Consider the following 14,863-nt stretch of genomic DNA (forward strand, 5'->3'; position numbering starts at 1 on the left):
GAGCATACAGCAAGCACAGTATAAACTTTAGAGTGAGCTACTTTTCTGTAACACTATTCATGAAAATTCACAGATTAATATGTCAATCTGTTATTTAACTTCAGCTCTTATTTTTTTAAATATGCAGAAATCCTTTGCAAAATAACTTACCTTTTCTGAAATCGATCTTGAGTTAAAACTAAACATAATTAGATATAACCAAAAAGAAACACAAAAGTATGGTATCTTAAAAAAAAAAAAGACAATACAGCCCTATTTTTCTCTGCAATGGCCATATTGTATTATACTTGAAAAACAGTATAGTTCTACATACACAGATGAGAATGAAAGAAAACAGATTATTAAGCTTGGAAATATGATAACCTCCCCTTGATCACAGCTATAAGCAAATTCTGGAAATGGGGTACTATGACAATCTTGACTATATATCAAGAGTCATTTGTAAGCCTGAAGTGCCTAGACCTCATTGTCCAATGATCCTAATTCATTATCTTAAATAAATTCCACCTATAATTCTAGTGCATATACAAAGTTCAGAATCACTAACCCGAAGGCTTAGTTAAGATTGATCAGGAAGAGTTATCCAAAGTAGTAACTGTTCATTCATTCATTAAATAAACATTTATGGAGTCCCTTACTAGAAGGCAGATACTGCTGTAGGCACGGGCCATACAGCAGGGAACAAAGTTCCTGCTTACTGAAGGTTACATTCTATTTGGGCGAGGCCCACCAGTCACAAATAAACAAGGGAATATACAGTATACCAGATGGCAATAAGTGAAAACGCTCCATAGAAGTTATAGGGAATGCTGGTAGAACTCTTATTTTGTAAAGAGGCTGGGAAAGGCCTCTCTCAGAAAGGTGATATTTGAGCAGAGACCAGAAGAGAGTGATTGAGTAAATAAACTTTCTTTGTGTGATAAGGATTGGGGGAGAATAAAGTAGTTTAGCCCATGTCTTAGACCTCTAGGGAAATTTGATTTTGTCATAGCCAGCCTTTTAGAGACCATGTTGAAACTGCAAATTAAATATCTGGAGTTTTCAGAATCAAACACAGCAATTTATGTTAGTTCCAAATCAAGCCTAAGGCTGTATATTTACACATCACATAATTTAATAAATGGGCCACATGAACATGCTCTCTGAGTAGTGTTTATACTTTATGATTTTCAAGCTTCTAAGCTTCTCAAAGGGAAACAATAGTAAAAATGGTCTATTTAAAATTCTTATTCAGTTTGGTTTTCTCTTCAATTCTGTCTGAACTTCAGAGATTTTAATGTGAGTAGAAGTATCCTCCTTCTTAACATGAAAGACTGCATTTCCCATTACCTCATAATATTTATATATGTGGTTACATAAGTCTATATTTTGGTGAGTTATGTTACTGACAGACCATATCTGAAAATATAACTATATTAAATTAGCATGTTAGGTAAATTAGCACTGACATGTGCTCTGCGAATGACTTAGCACTCAGTGTGGCTCATGGAACCACTCCACCTCATTTCCCTGATCAGAATGGTTTTAACTTCACAAATCATACAACTAATATTTATTGGGTACCTATTCACATGGATAGTGCTGCCCTAGCTCCTGAGAGGACAAAAAATATATATAGGATTTATCCGGTCTTGGTCTCCATAAATTAGCAATATACATTGGTTGACACACAAAAGCAAACAAAGTACAGACTAGTTCCTGATTAGATGGAAAGACAGGGTAAAGAGTTCAGAGAAAATGGAAAAGGATGCAATCTGGGAAGACTTAATGGAAGAAATGAAATATGAACTGGAATCTGAAGGATGGTTCGAATTCAGATAGGATGGGAGAGGGGGAACAAAAGAAGTATAACATAACCAAATGCACAATATAAAAAACCAATTCATTCAAACATTAAAATAAGGTAGTAGTTCCAAGTATCAAAGCATTTACCCATTTTTCATTGTTTAGAAAGGTACCTTCATGTTGATTTCAATTATAAGTAAAAAGCTAATATAAACAAAGGGGTAGAGAGAGTCTTTGTTTGGGATATAGTAACACACACCCACCTTAATATGTTCTAGCCAATGAGTAGATTCCAAGTTAGACAACCAGTGAGTTTCCTCAATGTTGGGGTACACAATCTCCTTAAGTTTTCGTAATGATTCTCTCATAACATGAATATTGTGGATATCCAGAAAAACTAGTTCAGCATTTTGATAGGCATCTTCACTTTCATAACCTCCACCCTTTGCCTGGAAAAAAGCACATATCATGGAAAATCATAAATGAATGCACATCTGTAAACAAGTGACATAAAATATCCAATAGCATAAAAGATGATACATATTACTGGAGACCAGGAAAACTCCACAGGAAAATGTGGATGGCTCAGGACAACTTATTTAGCACAACCACTCGCTTCCTCATGTTCTTCTTTACAAAATGAATATATACGTACTCTGACTTGCTCATGTGGCCATTATTAAAATTAAATATGAAACACATAGGAAGGTATTTAAACACTGTAAAGCACTAAATTTTCCCAGCCCATATGCCAAGTCCTACCCAAACATAATTTCTTACAGAAGACTTCCTTTCATATATACTGAAATTACCAGACTGTAAGTTTCATGTGCTGAGACCACATGTCTGGTTCACCTATGCTTCTTCACCTCCCTGCCTCTTCACCTCCCTGCCTCTTCACCTCATTTTAATCTTCCTATCTGAGAAATAAACTCTTTGCTATCAAAATGACCTGCTTCTTTTTTAACCATGGAATTCTCTTTAAATAAAAAGACAGAACAAGGATAAAAGCACAGAATGCTATCATCATCAATGTTCTCAAAGACTTAAATCTACATCTACGAATAGAATGAGAAAATATTTGGTGTTCAAAATAAGATATGGCTAGAAAGAAGAACCTTATTTTTCTGGACTTAATCTTTTTATATTTCATGAATAAAATATTCTATCTCCTACCTAACTCGTGTAAAATCATACTTCTTAGAGCCCTAATAGAAACAAATCAGGAAAATACTGGAGCAGTAAATTATATAAAATTAAGTGATCATATGACCCACACCTCTGAAAACAACAAAACCCACCAACTCATAACCAGCAACAAATTACTGAAAGAACAGAAGTTCAGCTTCCTTTCTGACACTGAGAGTCTGGGAAATCGTTTGGCACAATTATAGAATTAACAGTGTTTCAATGGATACCTGTTAAGGATTACTTCTGAAGAGTGGGAATAAGACAGGAACTTTCAATTCAAATTTGTTGCAACATTCTAGAAAGACAGCAGTGGTAACAACTATACAGAACCTGTCGCAGAAACACATAGAATGAAAATGCCCTGCAGTCAGGTAGTGGCATGGTTGTACAACTTTGTGAATATACTAAAAGCACTGAAATGTACACTTGAAAAGATGAGCGCTTTTCAGTAATGGTACCTGCTGCTGTAGTTATGTCTTCTCTCTCCTTCCCTCCTTCTATAGATTTGGTCAACTGAACCAAAATTTCTATTTCCACAATGCTAATATTTATTCTGCTGGAACAATCAGCTATAGCTAACGGCCAATTCTTCAGTCTGAATAACTTGTTCAGGTGGAGGATGGTCAGAAGAGGGCACCACTAGTCACTGAGAACACTAGTTCGCTATTCCTAGAGCAGTACTATACAGGGACTTCAGTGAGTCATAAGCTCAGTTAGTTGTCAACTTTGGAGAAGTGGGAAGCTAAGAATAACTGAACACCTAGTTATTATGTAAGTAAGCAAAAGTTTATGCATTATTTTTTATTAAATGATTTTTGCTCCCAAAACAATGCTGTTAACTATTATTATTCTCATTTTTACCAATAAACAAATTGAGTTCTAAAGAGGTTAAATAACTAACTCAAAATCACACCATCAAGTTGAAGAGCCAAGACTAGAACCTATATCTTTACTACTGTAGAGCCTGAGCTCTTTTTACTACACTGTGGCCCTGCCAAACTCAGCTGATCCATGAAACCATAATTATAATTACTAAGAGACCATCTGACCTTGTTGGCAACAGCATTAACACTTGGCCGGGCATCAAATATAAAGATTTTGTGAGATTGGGCATTGGAATCCATGATAGCTTGAAGGTATTTTTCATCTTCTTTGCTTCGCTTTCCACTCACTCCAACCATGGGCTGGCTACACCGAGTGATTGTGGCTTGACTTTCAGGATGAATCCATGATAAAACCTTAATGAGGAAAAAATGGTAACACACCTTTTACATACTTCTCTGTTTATAATTCTCAAAAACAGTACTCAATAAAGCTCTGCTTTCTAATTGGATCCAAAGCCTGGCCATGAAAGGACATCTGGGGCTGCTAGGAAAAATCATCACCTTTCTTTGAAGCCAATTCTGGCATGTGGAAAACTTGGTCTAATTCTTTAGTCAGATACTGATTTAGGAAAGTCTTTGATTATTGGGAAATGTTATCTCCTGAAAAAAATACTGTGAAACAGGGCTAAGTAAACCCCACTTAATATATTAGTAAAACTGCTCAGTTCTAAAAGCCTTTACAATCTATGAATTTTGTACCTAAAATTATTTAAGCTCATCTTTCTAAGAGCCAGTTATAAATTTGTAAGGTGTTCTTCTTTCTAGGACTTAAAAAAAAAAAAAAGAACATTTATCACCATGACTAAAGAATATACAATAAGATAAATAGTGACTAATACACAGAGCAAACTTTGTTTTTCAGTAAAGAATCATGCAATTCTGTGCAGTTATCTAATACCCATATCACACTCTCCGGAAGCCCCTTTAAGTCTTTCTTCCAGTTTTAACTTTACTAAATAAATCAATCTCCAATATCCCCACGAAAGACCTGCTGCTGTAGCTATTTATATCCTGAATCCATTCTCCCACTTACTAATCTCAGCATTATGTTGAGTAAAAAAGCACTTGCAAAGGCTCATCCAAACTTCCTACTTACTGGGATACGGCCTCTTGATCTGAAGGATGCCACTCTCTTTAATTCTTCATCAGGAATATTTGCTGGCACAACCAGGAGGGCAGGGTATGTATCACAAAGTTCATATCGTTCATTTATCTTTGTTATTCTCCAGCTTTCATTTGGAATTCCCTACATGTGAAATGAAACATAAGACAAATTACTATGTAACTAAAATATTAAACGACACCAGGACAGAAGCCATCCTGTTCAATCTCTCTGACCTCTACTATCCATTTCCTAAAGTGTTGGGATAGTTGTTGTCAGCCTGTGGTATCAGGCTTTTAGGATTAGATATTCTAATGTAGGGATACGTATTCATTTGTGGAACCCAATTTGATGTTAATATAACAGACATTAATTCACTAAATATTGAGTGTGGGACTGTGCTAAGCATATTCAGGAGGAGGAAGGAAACAGTAAGACTTCAAATGTTCCTATTTTTTTTTTTTTTTGAGACGGAGTCTCTCTCTGTCGCCCCGGCTGGAGTGCAATGGTGTGATCTCAGCGCACTGCAACCTCCGCTTCCCGGGTTCAAGTGAATCTCCTGCCTCAACCTCCTGAGTAGCTGGGACTACAGGCGTACACCACCATGCTGGGCTAATTTTTGTATTTTTTAGTAGAGACGGGGTTGGCCAGGATGGTCTCAATCTCCTGACCTCGTGATCCACCTACTTTGGCCTCCCAAAGTGCTGGGATTATAGGCGTGAGCCACCACACCTGGCCAAATGTTCCTATTCTTTTTTTTGGAGACAGAGTTTCGCTCTTGTTGCCCAGGCTGGAGTGCAATGGCGCGATCTTGGCTCACTGCAACCTCTGCCTCCCAGGTTCAAGCGATTCTCCTGCCTCAGCCTCCCGAGTAGCTGGGATTACAGGCATGCGCCACCATGCCCAGCTAATTTTGTATTTTTAGTAGAGACGGGGTTTCACCATGTTGGTCAGGCTGGTTGCGAACTCCTGACCTCAGGTGATCCGCCTGCCTCGGCCTCCCAAAGTGCAGGGTCTCATTCAGTTTGACTGGATGATTGACTTTGTTGCCATTCATCTATACAAAGAAATATCAGAAGTCAGGCACCAAGTGTCCACCAGAGTGCTACATACACAGCTATCACTTACATACATAAAGTACATTTTTCACTCAGGTATTATAGTACTAATGGATGTTGCTAATCTAAAATATATTAGAAAAGTAAGGGAGGAATGGAAGGCAAAATGACAACACGCAACAGGCAAGAAAAATGCTTCAAACAATTTTTTAAAAACATATCAACTACTGAGCTCTCGTGCTCCTTCAATATCTGCTATTTTATAAATAGTGTACTACTTCACATATAGGATTATCTAATAAGACAACTGAAATTTTCCATCCTTCACTGTATACAAAATTAAGCTATTAAATGGTTGCACTTAAGAAAATCTATCTTAAATTTTATGATCTCTGAAAATTCTTATATCAAACAGAAAAAGACAGAATTGAAAGTGAAAAATACATTTACTGAGCATCTACTATGTGTAGGCACTTTGCCAGCCTCTTTACACCCAAACACACAGATATATTTTACTGTACTCAGGTTTCATTAACTTCATTTCATAGACAAAGAAACTATGGCACAGTTTGTAATTTGGCCAAAGCTATACATTAGGAAGTAGTAGAGAATTCCATGAGCATTCCAAATCTATCCTTTTTATATAAAAGTACATTATTCCTCAAGAAAAATTTACTATCGTAGTTCACTGAGTTGTTGTAAAAATCTCAAAGAGCAGAATGTACTCTCCTTTAAAGAAGTATTTCTCAAGCTGTTGCCAAACACCCAGAAGGATGTTAAGAAAGAAAATTCCCTTCCAGCAAACTCTCAATAGCGCTTCTATTTATCCCTAACTGTTCTTTCATTAGTACCTTACATCTTGTTTACCCCATATAATTAGCCTGGTCCCATCTTGCTCCCTGTGGTCTACATCTTTCCCTCCCTCCTGATTTCCTTGACTTCAGATAGTCTGGACAACTTCAAGATGAAAGTTAAACCCTGCACCAGGCTGCTCATTAACTTTATACAGATTTTTACCCATGACTTATTTCCAGAAGTAAAAGTCTTAATTAGAGGTTTTTAACAAAATATTCACGTGCTGGCTGGGCAAGGTGGCTCACGCCTGTAATCCCAGCACTTTGGGAGGCAGAGGCGGGCAGATCACTAGAAGTCAGGAGTTCAAGACCAGCCTGGCCAACATGGATGAAACCCCCTTTCTATTCTACAAAACTTAGCTGGGAATGGTGACTCATGCCTGTAATCCCAGCTACTTGGGAAGCTGAGGCAGGAGAATTGCTTGAACCCAGGAGGTGAAGGTTGCAGTGAGCTAAGATCGTGCCACTGCACTCCAGCCTGGGTGACAGAGTGAGATTCTAAAAATTTATATATATAATATATATATATACACAATTCACTGTACTTTTTATTATAGCACGTGAAAAAATATATATATTTCATATTTTTATATATGAATATGTATACTTATATGTATTTTTTCACATGCTGTACTAAAAAGTACAGTCAATTGACAAGTTTAAAGAGATGGTATTCAACCAAGAAACCTGGTTATCACCTTTAACTCCTCCCCCTCCCTTATCCCTTACATCCAGTCAGTGACCAATTTCTATGACTTTTCCTCCAGAAATACCAGAAGTTTGCTCACTTTTTTCAATTCTTACCACCACTTCCCTAATTCAGGCCATTATCACTTCTCTCCTGTCCCTCTATAATCCATTCTCTACACTGCCTCCAGAGTAATCTTTTAAGATGCAAAAGGGATTATGTCATTCCTCTGCTTAAAATCAATGGCTATCTATTGCTTTTCATATAAAGTATGAAGTCCTTTACCAGACTTAGCAAAGCCCTCTACAATCCTGCTTTCTCCAGCTCTCTCCCTTGCCACTGTATGCTCTGGTCTAGTCTATATCAAACGTCTTTCAGCTCCCAGATGGCCTCATGTTCTCTCCCTACAGTACTTGCTCTATCAGACTATTCATTACATTATATTGTAATTGTTAATCTATTTGTTTGAATGCTCCATTGAACACAAACTCTTCGGGAACCTGGACTTTATCATTTTGTTTCATATTTTAGCCACTAGTATTGAGAAGGTATTATATGAATTTGATAAATGCATGAATGAATAAATCAGTGAACCATAGGACGTTTCCATATGAAGCAAAATTAGTTTCTGAAGTTTTCTTAGAAAACATGGAGTCAGAGCTAAAGGTCAGATCACTTGAGAAGTATACATCAGAGAGCCTAATGTACCATCCCCCAACCCAGAAAGGTACTCCCATCTCTCTCCCACCCCACTTCCCATATCCTTGTAAAAACACTACCAGTAGAACCACTGTTCTCATGAGGAATGTCACATTATTCAGGTAAGTAGCAGGGTGGGGTAGGAATGAGAACCACTGACTTAGATTACCTTCATGGCTATTGTCCTCCTCATTCTTAGATAAGCCGACACACCTATCTTCATTAAAAACTGCCTTTCAAGCAGAAAACTGGAATTGGCTAGCCCTCAGACACTCTCTTTGTAGACTACTAAAAATATACTGACAATTATTGATCTTTGGTATATATCTACTCTGCAAGCAAAATCACTGCCCTTCAGTATCCACTTGTCAGGGTCAAGTTATTATACAAAGAAACTGAAAGGTCTATGGCTTTCTTAGTTACTTACATTCCAGTTCTAAGGATAAATTCTGTTTCCCTTGACTGAAGTGACTGTTTTCCAAGTTTGTTAAGTAATGCATGTAACTTATGTTGGGTATTTCTGCAGGAGACCGTGCTCGTTATCTTTTTTGTTCGTTTCATGAGATAAGGTCTCTGCACTCTTCACCAGGCTGGACTGCAGTGGTGCAATCACAGCTCACTGCAGCCTCAACCTCCAGGGCTCAAGCAATCCTCCCACATCAGCCTCCAGAGTAGCTAGGACTTCAGGCATGCACCACCATGCCTGGCTAATTTTTGTATTTTTTGTAGAGATAGGGTTTCACTATGTTGCCCAGGCTGGTGTCGAACTCCTGAGCTCAAGCAATCCTCCCACCTTGGCTTCTCAAAGTGCTGGGGTCACAGGTGTGAACCACTGCACTGGACTGCTCATTATCTTTATACAGATTTTTACCCATGACTTGATATTTTTCCTTTTTTTTTTTTTTTTTTTTTTGAGACAGGGTCTCACTCTGTCACCCAGGCTGGAGTGCAGTGGCACGCTCAGGGCTCACTGCAGCCTCGAGCTCCAGGGCTCCATCAATCCTCCTGCCTCAACCCCCCTGGATAGCTGTGACTACAAGCATGTGTCACCACACCTGGCTAATTTTTGTATTTTTGGTAGAGACAGGGTTTCACCATGTTGCCCAGGCTTGTCTTGAACTCCTGGGCTCCAGCAATCCTCCCGCCTCGGCCTCCCAAAGTGCTGGGATTACAGGTGTGAGCCACTGTGCCCAGACTGATGACTTGATTTTTCTTGGCCTTATCCACAAACTCCATAGTCCTGTCTATAATCACTACATACTGTATATGTCCTTCAAGAGTAAATTAAAGAAACATTCTCCTATATGACAAACCTAAACGGTTATTAATAGCTTTGCCCATTTTTATTTTATTTATTTACTTATTTTTTGGGACATGGCATCTCACTATTGCCCAAGCTTGAGTGCAGTGGCACATTCACAGCTCACCGCAGCCTTGATCTCCTGGGCTCAGGTGGTCCTCCCACCTCAACCTCCCAAGTAACTGGGACTACAGGTGCACACCACACCTGGCTAATTTTTATTTTTTGTATAGATGGGGTTTCACTATGTTGCCCACGCTGGTCTCAAACTCCTGGGCTCAAGCGATCTGCCTGCCTCGGCCTCCCAAAGTGCTGGGATTACAGGCGTGAGCCACTGCGCCCAGCCTTTGCCCATTTTTGAAGAGATATAGTCTAATTTCTTTTAACACTATTAAGTGTAGATCTATTGAATGAATGTAGCTTTCATTTTTTTAGTGGCAGCACATGATAAAGCCAGTCATGATATCTGTTTTTCAGAGCCTCACAATGTAATAAATATAATCATCATCATTTGGATAGATTTTTACAGTTTACAAAGTGCCTTTCTATATGTTACTAATCCTTCAAACATCCCATAATGTGGTATCTATCACCAAGTAAAAAATGAAGGCACTGTGCCATAAATGATTCATTCAAGAGCCTACATCTGAGTGTGAGAGTAAGAACTAGAGCTAAAATTCAAAACTAAGTCTTCTAAATGTGCTAGAATTAGAGTGTGGTGGTAACTGCACAATTTCGTGAATATGTTAAAAAGCAGTGGACTGTATATACTTTAAAACAGTAAATTTTATGGTATGTGAGTTATATCTCAATTTAAAAAAAAGAAAGGTCTACATGTTTGAAGATGGTACCATCTCCAAAATATATTAATGAAGAAAGAAAAGCACAGAAGAGTGTGCATGGCATGCTACCATATGCTTAAAAAAACAATACCCACACATACGTACACAAGCTTTGTAGACATGAAACGTTTGAAAAAAATACTCAGGAAACCAATAATATCATTTCCTAAAGGGAGGGGAACTGAAATGGCTAGGGGCACACAGGGTTGTCCTGGAAGGAAAACCTACCTTTCGGTATACCCTGCTGGACCTTTTGAATTTTGTACAGAATGCAAGTATTACCACTTCCTTTTTTTTTTTTTTTTTTTTTTAATTTAAAGGGGAGGAGTGAATAATCTGATGCTTTATCATTAGTCCTTAATTTTAAGAGATCATCTTCATTTTCTTCTGTAATAAACTTAAAATATATCCAAGAAAAAAATCTTAAAACTACAGCTTCTAACTACAAATACAGTGTCCTCTCCATTAGACCTTTTAGTTGACTCAGACAGTTTCTCACTCTGCAAAAAAAAAAAAAAAACCAACAAATTCATCTAGTAAGTCAAAGACCATAAAGCATCCATACCATTTTATGTAGAAGCCAATGCTCTATTCTCACTGCCACAATTCCTAATCTCATAATTCTCTTTCTGTATGGGTATAGTTGTTCATTTACACTTCAACTTATTTTTTCTTTTCAGTAATAATTTACCTCTTTTCTTTAGACACAGTTACCTCATCTGCTTTCCAAAGTTCTACACTGAATGCTCCTGGGACAGCAATTTCTTCCCAGATTCCCAAGGAGTAGTCCTCATTTTTATAATTTCTAAAGACACTTGCTAGACTTTTTGGTTGCTTAGTCATCTTCTTCTGACACTGGATTTTTGAGTTAGCATGAATCTCCTAACATGTTTCTTGTATACTCTTGGCTTTTAGTTGATTCCCACTTATTTTGTATTCTATTTCATATTTTGCCAATTAACTTTATAACTGAATGAGGAAATTTCAACTTCACTTTCCACATGTAAGTGTGGTAACAAACCCCACTTCAAGTCATTTAGATATCTTTAGCTCTCTGGTGGTGGTTCTTTACCTCTACCTGGCTTTGTAAAACAAAACCACAATAAATTAGAAATGTTATAATTAAAATGCTGTGTTTGAAATTTAAATACAAAAGTAAAAGCTCAAGAATTTTCATATTTGAATTCTAGAATATTCTAGATAACACATCTAACGATTACCAAGAAATAATCAATATGTCTTAAATTCTCAAGAAAGCATAGTGGACAGGAGGAAAGTTAAAAATAAAGAAAAGACTATTTTAGGTGGTGCTTAAGTAATGCAGTATAGAGACTCTTTGGGAAGTGGTATACTGAAGGAAGAATAGGAAGAATGATATACTAAAACAGATTTCAAGATTGAATTCTGCTTTGATCTCTTAATGTGGCGAATTACTGTGGTATGAGATATGCTGGTTTTCGTACATGGTTCCACCCAGTTTTCTTTGTAATGAAAAGAATACAAAATACTAAAATTGAAAGAAAAGAAAGTACATACCTGCCTTCTATACTCTAAAAGAGGGTCATATAGCTTCCACCCATTTTCAGGGAATACTTCTTTGTATTCAAAAGCAAAAAGAGGCTACAAAAAAGTAAACAATGGTAAGAGCTAAAAAAGATATTCACAAAGGTAATGAATCAGAAATGTATCCATATATCCAAAGTTTTCATTTATCTGCAAGAACATTTTATGTATTAGCATCCTTTTTTGTATTATAGTTTTTGTTTTATCATTTTGAAAATCTATTTTTTTTACATATTTTTAAGCATACAAAAAAGCAAAGACACTTGCCAACAAAACTTATCAAATACTAACATATCATTATATTTCCTTCAGATTATCCTTGGTAGCCTTTGTAGGTTTACTTTCAAATAAAGACATTACATTTAAAAACAACTATGATGCCAAAAAAATTTGAACTGGAGTCATAAGACCAACGTTGATTCCAAATGGTACTCCTACTAACTGTGCCCTTGAGTTAACTGCTTGCCTGATGTTGCTTTCATCGCTAAACAGGGATAAATAATATCTACCACCATAGGCTACATAGAAGTGAAGTGATATAAACGTGGGAGTCTAACACTGTCTATAGCACATAGTGGGAACTCAGGGTTTGCCTACCCTTACCTCCCTCCCAAATTGCTAGTCTTAACTGGCTCCCAATTAAAAAGGAGATTTCAAATCCTAATGAAGACAACAGGTAACTTTTCATCATGGAAACACCCTGAATAGCAAGATCATATAATCATAAAATGTTAGTGCTGGAATGGACCTCAGAAATCAGCTAGTCCAGCTTCCTTTATTTCATACCTAAAGAAATTGATCCAAGAGACTAGGTTACATTACACTTACACTATACATCTGGTTAAATGTCAAAGCAGGGATGTAAATGTAGAGATTCTAGACAGCCTAGACAAGTTTCTTTATACTACGTCAATAATTATAGCACAAATTTTCCAAAGACAGGAAATATTTTACCAGGTTATTAGAGACAGGAAATGCATATTTCATTAGATTCTCAAATATGGATCTTCTTGTCCGCCCCTCAGGTTTATGAGCAAATCGTAAATTCCTAATATCCTAGAAAAGATTTAGGAACCAAGTTAATAATTGTTCACTACTTACTTAAATGAATAAATAAGGTTACTTGGAACTATCTTGTAAAATGTTAAGATCTGTGAATGTGGGATACAAAAATAAATCAGACATCAGCTCCTGGAGACAGGGAAATTATACTGGTTTATTGGGAAAAACTGAAAGAAACACAAGGTACTCTACCACAAAGCAGAATTCAGAGGGCAGGAAATTTACCTATGCTTATGGACTCAAAACAGGCCAGTGAAAGAGGTAGTATTTGATGTAACCACTGGAGATTAACGATATTACATCTGAAGATTAATATTATGACTGATACAAACTATCAGCATATGTGATTTCCCTGTGAAAGCCCATTTTCTGTCATAAATTTATTAATAAAACCTGATTAGTAGTTGCTACATTTCATATGTGCCTTCAGTTCATTATATCTGGTGATTATTTTCCTACTAACTATCCCTTCCCAGGGTTCATTTGCATTGGACCTTCTCTTCCTAAGTCCCCTGCTACTAGACTTGATAGAACTAAACCCTGCCTGAAAGTCTTCCTTCCTTCACTCCATAACCACATTCTTCCACCATCTACTGACACATAAACTCTGAATAGTTTAGTTTATATTATCCAGGCTCTACAGCAAGGTCTAAAGACCAAGGTTCCCTTCCATTTGTCCCTAAGCAGTTTTCTATGCTCAGGCTGAATGCAATTATTCATGTTCTGGTTTACTGGTATCTTAATAGCACTTAGAAAAAAACTGGGTATTAAGATAATTTCAAGGGCCAGGCACAGTGGCTTATGCCTGTAATTCCGACACTTTGGGTGGACAAAGCAAGAGGGACACTTGAGGTGTTCTACTTCTAAAACAGTGGTGGGGAAAAATTGGTATTGTAGACTTTTCCTGTGTTCTTATCTACTGGCATTCTTTAAATGCACTGATTGATACTTGAATGAAACATAAATTGTTACAAGTTCAAGGCCAGCCTGGGCAACATAGCGAGACCTTGTCTCTACAAAAAATTTAAAAAAATAAATAAATTTATAAGAAAAGAATAACTTTAAGACTGATCATTTTATTTAAATGTTTTTACCTAGGCAGAATTCAAAATAGCTTTATTATGCCTCATTTTGTAGAACCGCACACAAAGCCACTCCACTACAATGTACCCACAATACGTAAGTAAGTCAGTATATGATCCAAAACTAGAATGCTGGCTTTACTATCTTTTAAAATAAACAGGTGCAGGAACCTAAGCTGATATCTTGTTTTCCCTCAGTAAATATCTTTATAACTAGGAGAGATACTCAGAATCATTCTGTTAACCACAGAGTTCTCTGAAAGTACCATGTCAGGGGCCCTACAAATATTTGTGTTTATTGATAATGATCCTGTTCCATGGAAAAAAAATACATTTAAAATGATTAAGATTCAAAATTATCTTCTTTCACATCCTCTTATATTCTATGCACTACTTACTCTTAAACTACAGAAAAGTGATCAGGAAACAGTGTACTTGATACATGGTTGCCAGCGATTACACTCACAGAGCCCTTCTGACTATAATGGAAAACCACAGGCCAGGCACAGTGGCTCATGCCTGTAATCTCAACACTTTGGGAGGCCGAGGCGGGCAGATCACTTGAGGCCAGGAGTTCAATACCAACCTGGCCAATGTGGTGAAACCCGTCTCTACCAAAAATACAAAAAATAGCCAGGCATGGTGGCATATGCCTGTAATCCCAGCTACTCAGGAGGCTGAGGTAGGAGAATCACTTGAACCCGGGAGGCAGAGGCTCCAGTAAGCCGAGATCACGCCACTGCACTCCAGCCT

General features: G+C 37.2%; 1 protein-coding gene across 9 annotated transcripts in view; it reads right to left on the reverse strand.

Annotated features, from left to right (window-relative positions):
* MTMR2 (myotubularin related protein 2) overlaps positions 1-14,863 on the reverse strand; it is a 93,080-nt gene that overhangs the window by 11,581 nt on the left and 66,636 nt on the right. For all 9 annotated transcript variants that reach the window (XM_054441358.2, XM_054441356.2, XM_063671365.1 and 6 more), the window contains 5 exons: positions 12,921-13,022; positions 11,940-12,023; positions 4,957-5,106; positions 4,026-4,214; positions 2,049-2,234 (listed from right to left, as the gene is read on the reverse strand). In XM_054441358.2, coding sequence (XP_054297333.1) covers positions 2,049-2,234; positions 4,026-4,214; positions 4,957-5,106; positions 11,940-12,023; positions 12,921-13,022 — 711 coding nt within the window. The remainder of the gene's footprint in view (positions 1-2,048; positions 2,235-4,025; positions 4,215-4,956; positions 5,107-11,939; positions 12,024-12,920; positions 13,023-14,863) is intronic.

This window comes from Pongo pygmaeus, chromosome 9 (assembly GCF_028885625.2).
Source record: "Pongo pygmaeus isolate AG05252 chromosome 9, NHGRI_mPonPyg2-v2.0_pri, whole genome shotgun sequence".
Classification (NCBI taxonomy): domain Eukaryota; kingdom Metazoa; phylum Chordata; class Mammalia; order Primates; family Hominidae; genus Pongo; species Pongo pygmaeus.